Below are 22,766 nucleotides of genomic sequence, written 5' to 3' on the forward strand. Positions count from 1 at the left end.
GATACAGAAGGTACAAAGATTACTTTCAAGGCAGAAAGTAGCATTGCATTTTTAATAGCTGTGCATTGTGCATTAAGAGTAGTTGATCATTTAAGTGAGCTTTTTAAATTTCATTTTTCAGACAGAGGGAATGTAAGGACTTCAAACTGCGAAGAACAAAATGTACTTCAATAATATGTAATGCTATAGCACCACATGTAAGAAAATTTTTACTAATTTGTCTGTTGCCTTAGAATTTCTTTTTAGAATGAAAAAAAAAAAAAAAAAAAGGGAAAAAAAGAATACAATTCCGAAGTTGTCTTCTTTCTTCACTGGGAGCAATATGAGCTCTTCTGTTACTACACCAACATATACAACAGCATCAACATCATCATCTTTTACAGCACACACTACAGATATAAATGTAAAAACCAAACGAACACCAATGAACTATAACTATTATAAAATTTATTTAGTGAACAATATCCAAGTGACATTGCTAATCATCCAGACATAATAACAACAAATGTGAAGAGATTTATTTTACATCATGGACGTTGTAGACCTAATGGCCCATTCCCAAAAAATCACAGCAAAAGGCCGTTTTCAGAAAGGTATTACAAAACAATAAACAAATCAGGTCTTAAAAAGAACACAATTTAGCATTAGCACATATGATGCAAGAAAGCAAGCTTATATAGCATGGGCCAAAAAAAAAAAAAAAAAAAAAAACCCTTCCCATTTCACCCATCCATTCACTCCAAATGTTTGTTTAGTTCTGCCTTGAAGTTGCTGACCTCCACTACAACAGATGTATGTTTGCTTTGTTACAACTATCAACTAAGCTGGCTAAAGGTGAATTCCTGCACATCTACTGTACTTTCCTCAATTTGAATTTATGACCCCTCAAGTGAGTAATCTGAGCAAGAGGAAGAATCCATTGAACTTGCTCAATCCATTCAAGACCTTATACACCTCAATTAGATCTTGCAGGTACCTAGTCTCCAGAAGCTGCAACTTACACAACTTAAACCTTTCTTGGTAAAATTTGATTGTGTTATTCCCCAAAACTGGACGCAGTGTATCGTGCAGTTGAAAGAAGTAGTATATCTTCATACTAGGAAAGTGGAAACTTTTACCACTTCTCTGTCGTTCAACAGCAAGTATAACAAACATAACTGGACATGCCTACAGTGTTGTTTAATTCAATGTTGATTGCCAAGTGATGCGGTAAAAATTTAATTTCATTGACTATCAGAAGATTTTCATATGCTGATTACCAAAATACAGAATATTATGTTGAAAAATCGCTTGTTTTATTCTATGCGACTGAAGCAAATTTGATATGCCTGATATGCACAGTATACTCTGCTTTTCATAACATTCATAGCATATACCTTCTGCTAATTTTATGACTACAGCACTGCTTATAGGGGAAAGTTGTGCAAAATCGGGTAGCTAATCTTTTGTCAGGCAGTTTGCTTTCAGTGTTTTATGTATGTGTGATCTTGTTAAAGTGAGCAAGATTTTTAAGAACAGTTTAACAATAATATACATATTATTAAAACAATATTATTTAATAAAATAATATCTTTATTTAAACTGTGAGCGAGTTAGAAATATTTTATGTAACGTAATTTACAGATAAAAATAATCTATCGACAATAATAAAATAATAAATTTAATAATCTAAATAAATAATTAACTCGCATAATGTCATTTTCAATATTGTAATAAAAGCAGTAGTAAATAATTATTTTATTATTTACTGAAATTTCAAAAATTTCGTTTTTACATTTTTTTACTTATCTAAAACGAATTTTTCTTAGGATTAAACATAAAGAGAAGTTTGTTTTGAAAGCGGGTATCAAAAGAGGAAGAATAAGAAGTTATTACAGGCTCATTTATCCAGTTTACCCAAAGTTGACACTTACTTTAAAGTAACACAAATAAACGAAGTTCATCTAAGGCGGATTGACTTGATGTATCAACATTCTTTTTTTTTTTAACATTCATTCCAAAAGAAAACCATTCCGGAGAAACTTTGGCCAAGTTGATAATTATATTAAAAATGAATGTAACATTGATTTTAGCAAGTGTAGAGGACAGTCCTATGATAATGCTGCCAACATGTCTGGGAAATATAAGGGTATGCAGCAAAAAATTTTAGAAAAAAATAAATATGCCATATATATTCCTGTGCTGGACATTCATTAAATTTTAAGTCCAGAACATACAATATTCCTGCACTTTTCGGTCAGGTAAAATTACACAAGACTGGATTTCCTATTCGACCTATTGTTTCCTACAGGAACTCAGCATTTTCATCCTTAGCCACACATGTATATAACATTATAAAACCCTTTAGACAGGTAATACAATTTGGGATTAAGAACTACGATACATTATTTAATAAGCTTAAAGACTGTAGACTCGGCAACAATGACAATTTATTCTCACTAGATGTTACCTCATTATATACGAATGTAAACGTTGAATACACATTAGATATTATTTGGGATATGTTAAATAAAACCTTGACACCGATTAATTATACGAAGCTACCTATTAAGGAAATTTTTCACTTAATTAAACTGTTGGTTGAGGCTAACTACATCACCTTTCGAGACAAGGTGTACAAACAAATTTTTGGATTACCAATGGGTTTGAGCCTGAGTGGCTTAATGTCAGAGATCTATCTCTCAACGATTGAGCAGATACATTTGACACCTTTTCGAACCAGTATCACATACTATGGGAGGTATTTAGACGATGTTCTAGTTATTACCGATAGTAATACTATCCAAGACATTTTACATTCGTTTAATAATATTCATTCTAGACTCAAATTTACATTGGAAAGGGAGGATACGGATACAAAGTCATTAAACTTTCTATTTTTCACGCTTACCCGGGACTCGAATAAAATACAATTTAGCATCTATCGAAAACCTACAAACACCGGTATGCTTCTACATTATAATAGCTATCACCCGTTCACCTACAAAAGATCGATTATCTTTAATCAATTTCTTAATGCATATAAATATTCAACGACTGATTCTGCTTTGGACTCAGAAATACAAATATTAACTAGCAGATTCTTAAACAGGGGTTATTCCATTACCACAATAAATCGAATGAGGGTACAAGCTAAGGATAAGATACAAAATACTACACCAATCAATAATAGTAATATCAAAAAATACTTTATTTCTGTCCCATATGTTGAACAGTGGCACAAACAGCTTAACAGATTCTTTAAAGATACTGAATTTAAAATTGTAGCTAGGCCAATACGGAAGTTACACACTATACTGAACAATCACTCGGTTCTTTCAGCGTTCACAACACAAATTAATGATCTGGTATACAACATTTCTTGCGGTGATTGCGACTCGTCTTATCAAGGTTCAACCTGATTTTCTCTTAATATTCGTGTAAATCAACAAAAAGCCTCAGTTCGTGCTTCTCGTTCAGCAGCATCAGAATTAGCCTTTCATGCCATTAACGAAAAACATACTTTTTTATTTAACGAGGCCAAAATACTTAACGTTCAACGTAATTTATACGCGACTATTAATTGCAGAAACCATTGAAATTAAATTACACGAGAAATCTGTTAATGTTCGGCGGCTATATTTGATCTCCGATGCGTGGATCTTTACGCGCATGCATGAAGACAAATAATCTCTATTTAAGTATGAGGTTGAACCCGATTCGGTAATTTTCATTCCTGTGATCACGACATACGGTCGGAAAGCGTTGTCAGCTTCAGGAAGGAAAATCGTTTTGAATATTTTCGTTAGATTTTTTTAATTGCGTTAATTTGATTTTTAATTGTTTTAAATTGATTTGATTTGTGTTAAATTGATTATATAAATTATTTATATTTTACTCTAATGTACCGGTAAATTGTTGATTTTTTCGTTTTAATTTCTGGAGGGTATGATACGGAAGTGTTCTACGCACTATATTGAGGTAAACTCCTTTTATTATTTTACTAATATTATTATCAACGTAGAACATATTGAGTAGTACAACTCTGATTCATACTATGCTTGTATTATGGAATTATGTATTGGAACAGTTTCACAAAACCAGTAAAATATTACAAGATGTAATATTATCAAACATCATTAAGCACATGTTCAAAACTGTATGCATATTTATCAGATTTCATAAAAGAAACCAGAAATAGTTTCGATGAATTTTAACGAAATGCAAAAGAAAAATTACCAGATAACAGATTACAAGAATGCAAAGAAAAGAAGATCTAGAAAAGTGCATATGATATTGACAATCTTTCTGCAAGAAATAAATTTACGATAAAAACTTTCATTCCTATCATGGATTCTTCAGAAAAGAATTTACAAAGAACAGCTTAAGTATATAAGAATATTTCTCAAAATTTTAGTAAATAATTACCCCAAAGACAGATAATAACTCAAACGAAGATATAAAACATTTTCATCTGTATATAAAGAAAAATTATTCTCAAACAAATCAGTTCAATTATCAAAACTTATACGATAATATAAATTATCATATAAATTTTATAATAATTCAAGACAAAATACAGTCAGTTTTAACAAATGTTGAAACTATATTTTGAATTTTTCTTACCTTGATAATAACTAATTGCTCTGGAGAAAGATCATTTAGCAGGCTTAAGAGGGTAAAAAATGAATGTCGTACAACCATGCTTCAAAACAAACTTTCTTCCTTTCTTTCCATCTTATATATGGAAAGTGACAAGCTTAGAAGCTTATCATTTGAATATATTGTTTCACATTTTGCCATAATGAAATCAAGGAAGCAAATAATTTGAATCAATTTGAATCAATAATTTTCTGTTGTTAATTAAATTATTTATTAATCATTAAATAAAAAATATTTTATTTAACTGTTAGTAGCAAAAAATTGTTTTTTTTTTGTTTTTTTTAACAAAAATTAATTTGATAGTATGAACCAGAGCTGAATGCTCAATGCTTTCTATGTTGATATCAATATTTGTAAAATAATAAGAAGTTTACCTCAATATAATATGTAGAACACTTCCATATGATACTCTCCAAAAATTAAAATGAAAAAAATCGAAAATCTTACACTACCGTAAAAAATAATTAAAAATTAATTTAATGCAATTAAAAATCAATTTAATGCAATTAAAAATTAAATAAAAAATTGATTTAATGCAATTATGGTAATGTAGGATTTTCCATTTTTTTTTTCATTTTAATTTCTGGAGAGTATCATATGGAAGTGTTCTATGTATTATATTGAGGTAAACTTCTCTTATTATTTTACAAACAAAAATGAATGAAAATGTGTTTTGTTTTTTTATATTATTAATTTAATTGATATTGTTATTGTTACCAATGCCAAAAATATCTGTTATTTTTTTTTTAACAGGTAATCAAAATGTATGTACAGTACTACTATGTATGTAGCATTTTATACACACCCTTTGAAGAGCATTAAACGCTATTAAACTGAAAATTTACTCAGTGGGGGGGGACCTCTTAAAAGTTATAGCTTAGGGGTCACAACAACCTTAAATCCGACCCTGCCTGATGCACAAATGTGAGCTCTGGTATTAAGTTGGGCAGCTGAGAGCTTGATGCCCCCCCCCATAATTCCTTTGAGGGCATCCGTCATACTCTTCAAGATCTTTATAAACACCCATCAGAATGCTGAGTTGGCACCTAATTTCTTCACACTCTCTGCACACGCGTGCACACACACCAACACAAAAGCTGTATGAATAATAAGTCATAACTTACAAAATCTCTAGCTAAATTTAAAAATAAGCTAACCAATGTGACTAAACCTACACTGTGCTGCCACTTTATTAGGTACACCTACCTAGTGGCATGTCGAGCCTCCTTTAGCCTTCAAAACATCCTGAATTTGTCTAGGCATGGATTGAACAAGATGCTGAAAACGTGCAGAAATAGAGTAACATGCAGACATGTGCCAAGTAGTTCCTTAAGATTCGACGGAGGTGTAGGCCTGCAGCGAACAGCCCTTTCCACCTCATAACAAAAATTTTCAACAGGATTGAGATCCAGGGACTGGCGGGCCACTGTAGCAAAGAAATGTCATTGTCATGATCCTGGAACCATTTGATAGTGATTCAGGCTTTGTACACCAGTGCATTATCCTGCTGGAAGTAACTATCCGATTGAGCATACACTCTCAACATGAACGGATGCATTTGGTCAGCAACGATGTTTAGCTACGATGTAGCATTCAGACGTGAATCTATGGGTATCAATGGACCCAACGTGTGCCAAGAAAACATTCCCCACACCATAACACTGCCCCACCACCTTGCACAGTAGTCATCAGACATGATGGGTCCATGGATTCATGTTGTTTTCGCCAAAATCCGAGCCTTCAAAATCTGATGCACCAGGAAATTCGACTAGTCAGACCAAGCAACTGTTTTCCAATCCTTGATAGTCAAGTGGTGGTGTTGCTGTGCCCACAGGAGGTGTGCTCTCTTGTTGTTGTTATTTGGTTTTTAGAAGCATTACTAACTAAGGCCATACTGCTCCGGGGATATGCGGTGGTCATTCCCTGACCTCCCCACATCCTCCATATTTGGTGGTCACGGGCTCGAACCCCAGTCTAATCAAGAAGCGTGTGCTACGCACTGCCGCTCCTGCCCACCTGGCTACGGAGGTGCCGTGCTTTCTTGTCTTTCATTCATAACAAAGGTACACGATGTGGCCGTTGGCTATTGTAGCCCATTCGCGACAAAGTGCGACTAGTAGTCCGTTGCGATATTTTGTTCTGTGACGTGATGTGTGATATTGTGGCCCGTCTATTTGCTTGCAAAATTCTAGCCATTCTCCTCTGACCTCTCTCTCTCTCTCATCAACAAATGATTTTCTTCCACAGGAATGCCGTCGAGAGGATGTTTTCTGTTCATTGCACCAATCTTGATACACTCTTGAAACTGTGGTGCGTGAAAAGTTCAGGGGAGAACTGCGGTTTCAGAGATGCTTTGTCCAGCACGTCTTGCATCAACTACCATGCCACGTTCAAATTCCGTTAGATCGCTCCTTTTCTCCATTCTTGATACGGTTTGTACGCTTAAATGATACTAGAAAGGTTTTGCTGCGTTTATATCCACAACTGTGGTCATGCGACTTGCAGTGTTATTGGAAAAACCATTTGTGTGCACAGCAGGGGGTGTACCTAATAAAGTGGCAAGCACAGTGTACTAAACTATTTGTCAAACAGAATTTAATATGTTAATTAATCAAAAGGATGGTAAAAATTTCCAAAAAACATTCTTTCACATGAGCTCAAAATTCGTCTGCACACTTAATCTTGTACTCTATTCCAATACTGCTAATACTAATACAACCTTTTATTTTCTCACTTCTAAATTATATTATCTATTAATTGTGTAAATTCACTGTAGCAATTATCTTTGCATTAACTATTTTATCTATGCAGTGTGGTATTTTACAACATTCCTTTCCTGCATTCAATTATACTCTTCAATGCATATCTCAAATCCGTAAAGTGTATCAATATACATAGTATTTAAATGTAAAAAAAGTTGGTAAATAAGAGAAAGGTCTAATTTAAAAATCCTTTTAAAGTACAGTGCAATTCAAAACTAGCTTCAGAACTAAGCAATCCTATAACTGTGTATTTCAGTAAAATACATTGAACACTGAACAGAAAAAAAGCTGTGGTCTTGGAGTTTTTATTGGTATCTAGTTGTTAGATGCTTTGACAGTAGCATATCTGTGATATAACCAGAATGATGACTTTCAAAAAAGTAGAATGAATGTGTTGCATTTTTGGCTTTGAACAATCAAAACCAATAGGATTGTGTGTATCTACACATTATTAGTATACGACAGAGCTACAATACTAATACGTTCTACGTTGTATTTCATTATTTTTAGAAGAATAAAAGAAATTTACCTCAATATGATATGAAGAACACTTCCTAATAACACTCTCCAGCAAATAAATTTATTTGCTGGAGAGCGTCATTAGGAAGTGTTCTACAGGTGTTATAAAATATTTTTATGCCACAGATCAGCAATCCATATATATTAACAAGCTAGTGTGCACCTGTCATTTTTTTTCATGCCAATGAATTTCTGGATATGAACTTTTCAATTCAATGGATGAAATTCAGTTACCATTACCAGCACATTTACAAAAATTAAAGAGCAGAATCAAGCTTATTTACTGATCGTGTAAACAAGAAAGATGTCCATCGTAACATGTCAGATGTAACATCTGACACGATGTAATGGGGTGAAGTAGGACATTTACATTTTTGCCATGACTGGTGGTGGATATATGCCACCATAGTTGTGGCACACTAAGGTGGTATAATCCCCAATATAAAGTCCAAGACTACAGCTTTCATCAATGCTTGGTATGTTTTACTAAATTCAAAATACAGGAAGTTATATAAGTTTACAAATTTGTGAAGCTACTTTTCATTAACTTGTATTATTTTTTCAACTGACAGCCTTCTTAAGTCATTTGGCTTGAAAAATTTCATGAATAAAAGAGAAAGAATCTTAAAAAAAAAAAAAAACCAACTTACTTCATCAAGCATAGGTTTCACTTCTTCAAATTCACAGTGCCCTCCCATTTCCAAAATAATTCGACCTGCCCTTATTGGTGTAGCAAAATGATGTATTTTTCCTTTACCACCACCTCTTTTGCCTTGTGACTGTAAATATTAAAATTACTATAAGAGTTAGCATAGTAGAACATGTTTCTGGGGAATAAACAAGAATGAATAAACTTGTAATAAACTTTTTTTTGGAAATGATTCTTGATAGTATATAATGAGATAAATATACATGTAGAAACCTCTTTCAGAACTCTTGACACATCATATATGCTAAACGAAGGTGAGGGAAGAAATGTTACATGGCTAACCCATCTAGCTGGCACACTTGGTATATTTTATATATCAAAAATAGGAAAGCTTATAAATTTAAATATCTATTAGAATTACATCAGTGTGAATTATAATGTTCCTCTAGTACAATATTTACTTTTGATTCCCATCATTAATCATTGTTTAATTGGAAAATTTTGCTGCAAAAATAATTATTTATAGTACCATGTACACTACAATAACTTTCTAAAGAGTTTTAGTTAGTTTTTTTTTTTTTTTTTGGTTGACAAGACTTATTTCTAATGACGCTTTTTAGACAATTTTAGAAATTAATCAGAATTAAGAATAGTTTTTTTAAAAGTTTCCCATTTTAAACTTTTTTGGTTCCCCCCCTCCAAAAAACTTATTAATGAAGTAAAGGCACCACATGTCTGCTGTTATGGTTTTCTTCATGACAACTAGATATAGTTAAGTTACATGTATGAACAGGTCTCCTACTCTTACATGTAAGAGTAGGAGACCGGCGGAATTACTTAACAAGTACAGGTCACTGTTGAAAAAAAGCTGTAAATTAGGGTTGAATTTGAAAGTGTCTGCAATTCTGCCCAGACACGATAGGGAGTATATGATGAGAGCCCTGTCGATCAATTCGGCCCTGGAAAGATTGTGCAAGGCTCAAGGGGTAGAATTTTTTTCAGCCTGGTCTGTATTTGTTAACAGGAGAGACTGCTTCTACAGGGATGGGATACACTTAAATAGAAAGGGTGCAAGAATGTTTGCTGATGCAATCGAGGCAGTGTTAGGTGGGTCGGAAAACTGCTAGATTGGGGGGATACAAGGACTAATAGATTAATAGTAGCCACTGGCAGAGGTGAAAGTGATTCTTGCACTGCTTCTATTGGAATGAGCAGCAGCCTGGAAAATAAGATGCAGGATATTTCAGAGACTGCTGGGAATCATTGGGGTACAAGTAAACACATGGGTTGTGTTAGAGTAGCTAAGAAAAAGAACAGGTGCATGTAGCATGTATACTTGCGTGTACACCAATGCTAGGAGTTTAGTAAATAAATTTGATGAATTTGAGGTATTGCTCAAAACATCAAAGGCATATATTGTTGGGATTTCAGAGACGTGGTGTCACACAGATATAAGGAATGCAGAACTGGAATTTGAGGAGTACAATGTCTACAGAAAGGATAGACAGGATAGGAAGGGAGGAGGGGTTATACTATTAGTTAAGAAATACATAAAATCCAAGGAAGTGAAGCAAGTCGACATTGCTGAACAGTGCAGTGTCGAGTCAGTTTGGTGTGACATAAGCATTAGGAGATCAAAATTGAGAGTAGGAGTGTGCTATAGGCCTAATGACTCTGATGAGTATAATAAGAAACTGTACAGGGAAATAAGAGTGGGCCAGTAAATCAGTGAGCCTTATAATGGGGGATTTTAATTTCCCAGAAATTGACTGGAATTTGTGGGTTGGTCACTTCACTCACTAGCAAGGCTTTTGTGGATTTATTGCATGATTGTTTTCTACATCACCATGTTCGGGAGGCAACTAGAGGGAGTAATACTCTTGATTTGATTATCAGTAGCGTTCTTCATGCATTAAGAATCTGCAGATAAATGAACCACTAGGTGGCAGTGATCACAGTGTGCTGAAGTGGGATTTACTCAAAGAGGTAACTACCATTAGGGGTAAAGGGAAGGGTTATTGCTTTCGTAAAGGCGACTACAATGGACTGAGACAGTATTTAAATTCTATACAGTGGGACCAACTGATGATGTTACAAACAGCAAATTCAAAATGGGAAGCATTCAAAGAACTTATCTTGGAAGCTACTAGGCTTCACATACCAGCTAAGAAATATTGTTCAAGGTTTAGGCCTAAATGGATGTCAGATGAACTAATGAGACATATGGCAGAGAAGAAAAATGCATGGGATACATACAAATTAACACGTGACACAGAAGCCTATGGTAGATACAAATTGACCTGTAACCAAGTTACAAAGGAGGTTAGGCAGTCGAAGGCAGATTACGAGAAATCCTTGGCAAGGGATGCAAAGAAAAACGGCAAAGAGTTCTTTACTTATGTAAACTCTAGAAGGAAGGGGATGAATCAGATTGGTCCACTCGATATCGATTGGTCAACTGTTGATGATCCTGCTCAGGTAGCTAACAAACTAAATGAATATTTTGCATCGACATTCACACATGAGGAGTTATTCAGCGAGGGGAATGCCAGATGTGTATTCAACTCTGGCAGTAAGCTAGAGAATCTTGTAATAACTGAGAGTAAAGTAGAGGAGAAATTGTTGAAGATAAACACAAGAAAGGCACCTGGGGTGGATGGGATCTATCCAGTTATATTAAAGGAGGCACCAAAGGAATTAAGCAAACCCTTAGCCATAATTATGAGAGCTTCCTTGGACTCAGGGGAGGTACCCATGGACTGGAGATGTGCAAATGTGACCCCAATCCACAAAGGAGGATTAAAGGGGGAGATAGGTAATTACAGACCTGTTAGTTTAACTTATGTTCCAGGGAAATTAATGGAAGCACTGGTTAAAGAAGCATTGCAGGATCATCTAGACAAGACTTCAGTTATAGCTCAGACAAAGCATGGGTTTGTTAAGGGGAAGTCTTGTCTGACTAATTTGATTGGTTACTATGATGTCGTCACAAAGGAACTGGGTGCAAAGAATAACTTTTATATCATATATTTAGATCTTAGAAAAGCCTTTGATACTGTTGCACATGGAAGACTGCTGCACAATTTGGAGCAGTGTGGCATTGGAGGCAAATTGCTGCTATGGATAAGGGGTGGTTGAGGGGGAGAAGACAGAGAGTGGTAATCAATGGACACTGCTCTTCGTAGACTAATGTTATTAGTGGAGTCCCTCAGGGTTCAGTGTTGGGTCCATTATTGTTTTCTGTATTTATAAATGACATTGATGATGGTATATCAAGCTTAATGTCCAAGTATACAGATGATACAAAGGTTGGCAGGGTTGTCAAGGACACTACTGACACTATGCTGCTGCAACAGGATCTGGAAAGGTTGAGGACATGGGCTGAGAGGTGGCAAATGAAGTTTAACATTGAAAAATGTAAAGTACTACATATGGGAAACAGCAACCCCAGAGCAATGTATCAACTCTGTGGTACTACACTGACAGTGGTAGAGAATGAAAGGGACCTGGGGGTGGTTGTGCAAGCAGGTATGAAGTTCTCTGAGCAGTGCAGACAGGCTGCAAGAGTAGCTCATGGTGTATTGTCAATGATATATAGGAATTTTTCTAGCAGGGATAAGGAGGTGATTATTCCCTTGTATAAGGCAATGGTCAGGCCACACCTAGAGTACTGTATTCAGGCCTGGAGGCCTCATTTTAAGAAGGATGTAGAGCTGCTGGAACGAGTACAGAGAAGGGCAACAAGATTAGTGAATGGAACAAAGGGGTGCTCTTACGAAGAAAGGTTTAAGTTTTGCAAATTACAGTGTCTGGAGACCAGGTACCAGCGAGGTGATCTGATAGAGGTGTATAAAGCCTTGAATGGTTTGAGCATGCTCAATGGTGATGGGATTCTTCCTCTTGCTCAGAATAATCACCTGAGAGGGCATAAATTCAAAACCAGGAAAGACAGATGTAGGATAGACATGCGGAAATTTGCCTTCAGCCAGCGGGTGGTTGGTTGGTAGAACAGACTTCCATCCCTTGTCGTGGAAATTGATAGCCTAATAAGTTTAAGGCTCAGCTGGACAGGTATTTCGAACGAACAGAGGGGTGAAGTGGAAGTGGTTATTTTTTATTTTTTTTTATTTTATTTTATTTTATTTTTTTTTTGGCTGATGCTGCATAAGCTTGCTTTCTTGCATCAAATGCCTCTACTAATGCTAATGCTAACAGAGAGTGGTTGTAAATGGCTGCTGTTTCTCCTCCTGATAAAAGCAGATCCAAATCCAAATCAAGATCCCCTCTTTGGATCTGCTCTTTGGATCCCCTCTTTGGATCTGCTTAATAAAAGCAGATCCAAAACACATAGTGCAGCAGTTCTAAGATGAGAAACGACATAACCAAACTGCAGAGGAAGTAAATTGTGTGTATGTAGCTATCTGATTAGTATAAGATGGAGCTGTGATGCTCAATATGTTCTACATTGTATTTCAATATTCGTAGAAGAATAAGAGAAATTTACCTCAATATGATACGCAGAACACTTCCTGATCACACTCTTTCCTTCCTTTGAAAGGAAGGAAAGCCTTTTTTAAAAATTTGCATTGAACTTGTGTTAATTTGTTTTTATTAATTTCATTACTGTAATTAGTCTGCATTAATTTTATTTTCATTTATTTGCTGGAGAGTGTCATTAGGGAGTGTTCTACATATCATGTTGCGGTAAATTTCTCTTATGCTTCTACAAGTAGCTATCTGATGCAACAATTTTATTGAATCCTTCTTTAAACTTTGTACAATTCTTCTTTAAATTTAAAACTTAAATTATTTTAATTTAAATTTTCAAACTTCTTGCCTTCACAATTCTAGGGGCAGTCTTCTGAAAGGAAGATAATTATCTTCCTTTCAGAAAACTGCCCCTAGACTTATCTTCTGAAAGGAAGATAATTGATGATTGAAAGCAAGTTTTCTGTACATCTATTCTGCAGCCATCCTTTTTGAATTCAAGTTTATGGAGGGTTGATTCAACCTTTTGATAACGATTTTGACAGTCCTTTAAACTACGAAATTCCATGCCGCCATCACCGGTTGTGTTCTATTTGTTTTCCCTGCTCGTAGACTATCGCACAACAAAACAATTTCCATCGAAGTTAAGCATGCTGCAAAACTGCCAAGTCAATCTTGTCCCATTTCTAATGGCAGCCTTTCCACAAACCTTCAACAGTTACCTTCAACAGTTCTGGGGCGGCGGTTTCTGAGAGCTCTTTTCAAAAGTCCGAATGCAAAAAAATTCATGGGTGCGGCATCAGGTGATTTAACAGGTATATCTTTAAATGGGATTGAACGAATACTTGTCGCTGCTTCCATTCTCCACAATAAAGTGTGGGTGGAATATGACGTGTGGCTGGATGCCTTATTCTGGTGCACCCAGACCTTTTCAGCGTCAGAACCGTACAATGTGGGTATTTCACATTCAAACAACGGCTGTAGAACTTCAGTCTGGTAATACACTGAGTTGACTTTCACATTTTTAAGGTCTTGACGCAACTCAAATTTGCTGTTATAACAAAAACCAGCTACAACCATAAAACCTCAGTCAAAACTTTCCTTGCACTGATGCCCCCATGTTGGAAAGGCCTTGTCACCCTGTGGACAGTAATAAATTGCCCAAATTTTGTTGCAATCAGAGAGGTATACCCATGCTTCATCCAATGTTGCTACAAATTTCCACCTTTCAGCTGCCAGATTTTTTTGTAGAGTTTTCGAGCATTGACCCGCCGCTCTGCAACGTGCCTTGCTCCTAGGTGGTGTATGCGGGCCTTGTGCTTCTTCTCCAGTTGCAAATTTTTGTTGATTATGCATCGAACAGTTAAGTGGGAGGTTCCCACACGTGACACCATAGCTCTTTGGATTTTCACAACGAGTGACTGCACTTTTCGTACTACCTCCCTCGTTCGACTTGGAGCGGGTTGCAGTTTCTTCGGTGTTTTCTGCCCACGCAGCAGCTTCGTGGAATTTTCCTTTGCCATTCAAAACCTTATGGATACCAAACTTCGATACACTAAAATTTTTCGATTGCACCTATCAATAATTTTCGCATAACTGTACCCTTCTTCCGAAAGCACAGTTATGTAACCTTCCAACCACGAGTCCAATTTCTGAGGCATGTCAACATTAAAACAACTTCTACAACTAATGCACCTGTTCATAAGGTTTGGGACTGCATGAAAAAAATTTTACACTGCTGTGGTACATCACAAGCAGGATTAATGTCAAAATTGTTATCAAAAGGTTGAATCAACCCTCTGTATATTTTCCTGTATGTTGCCCAAGAAGGGTTTAAAGGTGCTATTTCTTTTTTTACTTTTCATTTAGTTTAATCATATTTTATACACTCGATATCAGATTATAATTAGCTGAATGTCTTTTTGATTGGAATACCTTCAGTTTGTCCACCCAACTGCATTTATCAATTTCACACACTTCAATTGCCACTTTTCAGCATATCCAGATAGTTTATTTAGATGCTGTTAAAGTAAAATACCTGATTAATGTCATTAACTACCCTGATGATACAAATGTAGACACATTGGTATCATCAGAAAACTTACACATTTAAAGGGCCCAGCATTATACTTGTGGGGTCCACTTATATCATTAGTCCATGAAATTCATCAAAAAGTTAGTCCAAAAGCCTGTCATACACTTGGCGGATTCAAAACCTTATGAACCTGGAATGAACTGTAATTTAAATAATGTAGCGAATCTGCCAAGTGTATAACAAACTTTTAATCTGGTTAGCCAATAGCAAACTTGACATAACTTTTTCATCTCAATGCTTTTCATTGCTGAGGTTATTTATGGTCTCAAACCTTTCCACAGTGTATGTTTTTGCAAAGCTTGTGAAAGAACTTGCTCACTTTTTTTACAAATTTTTGTTTTTTGTTGAGATAGTTTTATCTTGACCAAATCCTTGTGGCAACATAGCTGTTTGTAAATAACTACATATCAGGTGAATTGATAAAGCATTGCTTAAACTTGACAAGTGTTGAAATATATATTATAAAATTATATATACAGTATATATATATATATATATATATATATATATATTTTTTTTTTTTTTTTTTTGTATCATGTTTTCCTGGTCATAAGATGCATCTAAAGTTTAGAAGCCAAATTTTGGGAGAAAAAATAAAATCTTTCACTGCATATATTTGAGATACAAAAATTCACAAGTGCATGCTGAACAAAGTGTCAGTGTAAAGCAAAGCTTCTAGAAGTTTCACAGAATCCAAAAAACTCATTGCTGAAGTTTTGGTTTGAATTTTCACTTTCTTAAAGACCGCATCATTTTCAGTGCAATCACGAGCATTACTAATTCCACATTTCTTGTAAAACTTGACAACTGTCTCATGTTTCACTAACTCCTATGTATTTTTTACTCATTTGCATGCCTGTAAAATAGCTGGTCATTTCATTTATCCTACTTGAGTCAAATAATGATTTGGTGCTTTCATCCATTTAGTCCACTCCTCACACATCAATATTTTAAAGGATTATTAATTGGGATGGCCAATGCATCCCCATACCACCAGTGTGATGATCTGGGAAAATTCTACAGCTATTGGTGTGGTAAGATTTAAGTTCTTTGACAGCACTGCACTATGAATGCCTTGACATAAAAAGACATCTCAAATTATACCCTCAGTGAGAGATATTCAATAACGGAGAATTCTTTTTTCTAGATTACTCTTCCCCAAATCACTGAGCAAAGAGATAAAGAACTTTTTATGGCTAAAATTTTAAAACTTTATCTTGGCTGTTAATTCATTGAATGTGAACCCTACAAAAAAATCTGTGGATGAAATATTTTGTCCGTTAATAAGATATGCTTTTTTATTATTATTATTTTTTTATTTTTGGCAAAATTAATATTTTATTCAGCCAATATCATCCTAATAATATGAATTTCAGTGTCCACAACCTTTTGTTTATAAAATTTAAGCATCAGCATTACAGAGCCAAAAATTCAAGAAACAAGCTGAAATGGGAGGAGTTGCTATTAATTTGTTTGGTATTGTATATACTAAAGGAGGTTGAAAAGTTTCTAGCCTCTCATAGAAGAAATGCTGAAAAGTTATGAAATCCATTTATTTTTCAATGTAGTCCTCCCTTGTCAACACTATGTTGCATGATCCACTAGCTTTCGTAATCTTCTGAATTCAATAAAATTCAGAAGATTTTGGCTCAAGCCAATTGTTGACTGCATCCATCATAGCATTGTCACTATCGAATTTGTCCTTTCAAGTACTTTTTGAGATTTGGAAAGAGAAAACAGACCAATGGAGCCAAATCCGATGAGTAGGATGGATGCTGTAATAGCCCGAACCCAGTCATGCAACGTTGCTCGAGTCACAAATGCTGTGTGAGCCAGTGCATTGCCTGGATAAAAGATAGTTCCTCTGGCCAATTTCCCACACCTCTTGAACTGTGGAAATGTCTCAGTAGGTTAGAATAATATTCAGCATTGATAATGGCACCTCGTTTCAGGAAATCAATGTTGTTTACTCCTTCTGCTTCCCAGAAGACTGATGCCATGACTTTCCCAGCTGACTTCTGCACTTGAAATTTTTTAGGAGGGAAAAAAGAGAGATGCTTCCACTGTTTTGATTTTTTTTGTTTCAGGGTCAAAGTAGTGCACCATCCATGTTTTGTCCATAGTGACATAATTCCCCAAAACAGCTTCATTACCTTCAAAATGTTGCACAGTATCATGACTGCACCTCACTCTTTCCCACTTCTGATTGGCATTCAGTGCTTTAGAACCCACCCTGAAGAAACCTTCATTCCTAAAACATTCACCACAACATTGTGAGGACAACATTTAACGTCTCACAGGAGATGCTGAATGTTGTCCTAATATGTTTAAATGTTTTTCTGCAGTCTTGTATGATAAGGTCATGAATGGCATCTACATTTGCAGCTGTTCACACGGTAAGGTGGTAGATGACTTTCATCAACCGGTGAAATACCACCACTTTGCTTATTGGAGGCTTGAAGTGGTGAAACCCATGTTTAGTCTCTAGAGCAAAGTTTCCAGCATCCCCCCCTCCCCCCCATACTTCTTCAACCCATGCACGGTACTAAGTACTATAGGTTTTGATACCTTTCGTGTTTGGGGGTTTTCATAAAAAAAAAAAAAAAAAAACAGACTTCTCACTGTGAGGTCTAACTTCAACACTGTCTTGTTCACATTTAAATTCTGCAATCCAGTTTTTGACCATGGTGTATGAAGGATAAGATTCCCCTAATGTTTGCTGCATGTCTTCATGAATTTCTTTTGGTGACATTCCCTTTAAATTAAGGTACTCAATGACTGCATGGTGCTTGATTCTCTCAACAGTTGCCATCTTCATTTACCTTCCACACTTCAATGTATTCTATAAAAGAGTAGAATATAGTTACAAACCTGAAATGTTCTTTGAACACACAAGAGTCACAGCACAGATTAGCAATATTGTCTTTTGTGAAAACCTTTGTGATGTATATTGGGCTAAAGATTTTTCAAACTGCCTACCCCACACACACACAGAAACATATACCTCTGCACAAATTGTCTCGGGAAAGCAAATTTATTTTTTACAAATATTAACATATATGAAATCAAACCTTTTTTGTGATAGGCTTCCAAGGTGGATCAACTCGCCATACAGCAAACATACTACTCTCATCCATCTTGCGGTTAATTGCATTTCGAATCATCTCAAAATGACCATACGTTAAAAATGTTCCACTCAAAGCCTTAAAAAAGTATAAATATAATTAAAATTTATAAAAATTAATAAACTGAAGGCTTTACTTTGAGATGTGAGGGACAAGAATTTTTAGGACAAGAATTTTACGTATAAGCTGATATTTAATCAATATTTAACATGTTAAATTTATAAGAACGTCAAGTTATACTGAAACTAAACCATTTATACAGTAAATTCTCAATTATCAAGTCTACAAAAGAAAGAGAGAGAAGAATGGATAATCAAAAATTATTTAACTCATATATACAATTTTTTAAAAACATATTTTCAAACATACATAAGATAATCTCCAATTATTATAACTTATGTCTATCTGTAACATCAATAAAATGTAAGTGAATAACTGTTAAGTATAAAAGTTCCAACAGATAAAATTACAAGTAGATAAAATTAGCCCATAGATTGCCAATGAATTCCAGGTTCTTTTCATTCTGCTTTTATTAAATGTTTTTCTCTTAATATTGATTTTATTCTTAAATGTTAAAAGGAATTCTTAAGATAGATTACACATCGTTATTGTATATTAAAATTTTAGTGAAAGCACAGTACACTGGGCTCTTAATGACTGATATCAGAATGTAATTTACATTGCTATTTGGAAGAAACAATAAAACTAAACTATGGTAAATGGGAAGGTGTGAGGAGAGAAATCACAATTACTTATGACAGTGTTCAATTTTATATGTTCAGTAAATTCATCAGCAACGATAAGCCCACTAAACATTTTTTTTCTGATAAAATAAGATCTTTTCTTAATGCATTTTTATCCTTGATTACAAAAATGACTTCAAAATAATCCTATCACATAATAATTTTTAAAAACTTAATTGTTAATAAATTCAATTGCATTTGAAAATTCCATTCTCTAGAAGACTGGAAACAACTGCTGGCCTTAAAGTATAGGCCAACGAACATCACATGCTCCAATACCTTGGTCAACAGGGGCAGTGGATGTCGGGTCCACCCTATCATCGAAACAATTCTGACTAATGACAAATGCTGGCAATGTCACATGCATCACAGCCAGAAGCTTCAACATCCGACAATTAATCATGCAGTTCATGTACATGATTGGCAGTACACGCCCTCATGTTCCACTCTTAACTGTCAGTTTGACTGAGGTTGACAAAAACAACTGAAAGCTTTTTGTATGTATCTAATCTAATATATGTATGTATTTTTTCCTATTATTAAACTTGTCATAATTTACTCTGTTTCCGTTTTGCTCTGTGTCCATGGTAATTCGATATTAATAATGAATCCAAAGCACACAGGCCTCTTTAATCATATCCGAACTGTTCTTGGCCAACAAACATACGACATAGTCGTGAAACTGCAAAAGAATTTCATCTTTATAGTCCGTGGCAAACAACATTCTCACAGGTGCAAATCAAACAAAGTCATCCCGAAAGGATTTCTCTAGAAACCACTGTTTCCTAAGGAATGTATGCGACGTGCCTGTCAAAACTTCAGCTACAAGACCCTGAACATATGGATTGGCTGCCTTCATCGAGACTTACAAAATGCTTCAACGAGTAAAGCAGCCCTGCTAGTCGAACTTAGAAGTTTAGTTCCTGATCCTGTTTACACCGATATAATCCATACCTTGTGCTACCAAGCTGTCAGAGAATCTGAACGCTACTGTTTAATCTTGGTTTGTTTGTTATTAGGAGCATTAGCAACTAAGGCTATATTGCTCCTGGGATATGCGGTGGTCATTCCCTGACCTTTCCGCATCCTCCGTATTTGGTGGGCACGGGCTTGAACCCTGGTCTAATCAAGAAGCGTGTGCTATGCACTACTGCTCCTGCCCATCTGGCTATGGAGGCGCTGAACGCTACTGTACACGTCAAAAATGTAAGTTTGCTGATTTAATTGGTGAGTCCCGTGAATTTCGTCATCAGCATAATACCCCTTCCACAAGTTGCACACATTTTGTATTGAACTTGAGCAACAAACAGTTATCTACAGAACAAGTAGACCTGTTGACTCTGGGTATGAAATTTGCTGTTCTCCCAAGAAACCCACCAATCACTGATATTGCCTTAGGCATAGAAGCGTGTTTAAAACATTTCCCTGAAGATGTGGCAAACATAATTCGTCTAAAAACTGCAGCAATTTTGCACCATGCTCGGCCTCCTTTGTCCAATCTCAACCGCAAACAAATTTCTGCCCTTAAGACATTGAAACAAGACTCATCCATTGTCATCCTACTGGCAGATAAAGGACGTCGAACAGTCGTAATGAATCAAACAGATTCCGAGACAAAAGCCTTTCTGCTCTTCCTGGACACTTCTGTTTACCAACCTTAACCGTTCCTCCCATCACAGCCTTGGAACGATGGGAGTTGAAAGTGAACATCCTCATCAACAGTTGGTTTAAACAGAATCCACACATGTAATCACCTCCGTGCCTCCGGCTGCCAGATTCCACAATTCTACGGACTATCGAAGGTTCAAAAGAAGGTATACCATTAAGACCCATTGTCTCCTGTTGTGGCTCACCGAGTTATGAATTAGCGAAGTTTGTCTCGGGGCTCCTTTCTCCCCTAGTAGGCAAGACCACCGACACCGTCTCCAACAGTAGTGAATTTATAGAACGGATCTGAACCCTATCCATCTCACAAGATCAAATCATGGCATCATTTGATGTAGTGTCACTTTTCAACTCCAACAAAGTAGAACTTCCCATCACATGTGCAAAGCAACTCTTGGATAACGACCAAACCCTTGGCAGCAGAACTGAACTAACACCAGACGATATCTCCACCGCCCTCTGACTGTGCTTAACAGGTGGTGCAATCATGTTCAACGACTCCATTTACCAACAGGTACACGGCACAGCCATGGGTTCCGTTCCCCGGTTAGTTTGTTATGTTATTTGTTATTTGGTTTTTAGAAGCATTAGCAATCTAAGGCCATATTGCTCCGGGATATGCGGTGGTCATTCCCTGATCTTTCCGCATCCTCCGTATTTGGTGGTGACGGGCTCGAACCCCGGTCTAATCAAGAAGCGTGTGCTACGCACTGCTGCTCCTTCCCACCTGGCTACGGAGGCGCCTCCCTGGTTAGTTCAGTCACGGCAAATATCGCAATGGAGGAATTAGAGGGTCTTGCATTTATGAATGTACCAGATCCCATTACCTTTTGCTGTTGCTATGTGGATGATGTGTTCGTGGTTATCCCCAGAAATTCAGATGACCGACTCTTAGACCACCTCAATTCTCTGTCGCCTTTCATAAAATTCACCATCCAGCTAGAATCGGACAACACCATACCATACCATACTTGGACACCCTTGTCCGACGCGAGGGCATGCGCCTGAAAAAACTGTCCATCATAAACCAGTGTGTGCTGGCCAATTTACCAACTTCCGGTCAGCACAAGCATGTAGCCATCTTCTTGCCACTGCACGAACCTTGCTAACTCGTGCCTGGACCCACTCTAGTCCTGTGGATGAGAGGCACACCGAAATTGCTAAAGTCAAGGTGGATCTTACGAGGTGTGGCTATCCCATCAATACCCTCGACAGGTGCAACCTACAGACACATGGCCACGTAGCGACCAACAGAAACATCCAAGGTGACTTGGATGTTTCATCCAAATAACTCAACCGCAAGCGCCTTTATCCCATACTACCCAAACCTATTACAACAGGTTTCTAGGGTCCTAAAATCACATGGGATAAAATGCATACAACTCCCAGGAAGAAAGTTACAATCCCTCATCTCTAAAGTGAAAACACCGGTCCCCAGCTTACTACAAGGCAGTTTGGTCTACCGCATCTCTTGCCGTGAATGCACTAGCTGCTACATTGGGGAAACTGGGAGACGGCTCAAAAAACATCTTTCCAAACACGAAAGAGCAATCCGCTTAGCGGATGTAGAACACTCACCTATTGGCGAACACGTTCAGGCAACCCACCACGACATTGACCCACACTGCGATGTCGTGATTGTGGATAGGTCCTGCCACTATCGACGACGTGCCTGGTTGGAGTCGTCGAACATCACATGCTCCAATACCTCGGTCAACAGGAGCAGTGGATGTCAGGTCCACCCTACCATCGAAACAACAATTCTGACTAAAGACAACGCTGGCAACGTCCACATGCATCACAGCCACAGGCTTCAACATCCAACAATTAATCACGCAGTTCATGTACATGATTGGCAGTACACGCCCTCATGTTTCACTCTTAACTGTTAGTTTGACTGAGGAAGGTTGACAAAAACAACCGAAAGCTTTTTGTATGCATCTAATTTAATATATGTATGTATTTTTTCCTATTATTAAACTTGTTATAATTTATTCTGTCTCCATTTTGCTCTGTCCACAGTAATTCGATATTAATAGGCCAATAGGTGTTGCTACATCACGATATACCATGTGTTGT

At 36.4% G+C, this 22,766-nt stretch overlaps 1 protein-coding gene across 1 annotated transcript in view; it reads right to left on the reverse strand.

Annotated features, from left to right (window-relative positions):
* mRpL16 (mitochondrial ribosomal protein L16) overlaps nucleotides 1-22,766 on the reverse strand; it is a 95,857-nt gene that overhangs the window by 20,367 nt on the left and 52,724 nt on the right. Inside the window, exons 4-5 of the mRNA XM_090374333.1 lie at nucleotides 18,226-18,357; nucleotides 8,573-8,701 (exon numbers count right to left, since the gene is read on the reverse strand). Of these exons, the coding sequence (XP_090230459.1) occupies nucleotides 8,573-8,701; nucleotides 18,226-18,357 (261 nt within the window). The remainder of the gene's footprint in view (nucleotides 1-8,572; nucleotides 8,702-18,225; nucleotides 18,358-22,766) is intronic.

Source organism: Mastigoproctus giganteus, chromosome 5 (genome assembly GCF_048544385.1).
Source record: "Mastigoproctus giganteus isolate SK-2022 chromosome 5, ASM4854438v1, whole genome shotgun sequence".
Classification (NCBI taxonomy): domain Eukaryota; kingdom Metazoa; phylum Arthropoda; class Arachnida; order Uropygi; family Thelyphonidae; genus Mastigoproctus; species Mastigoproctus giganteus.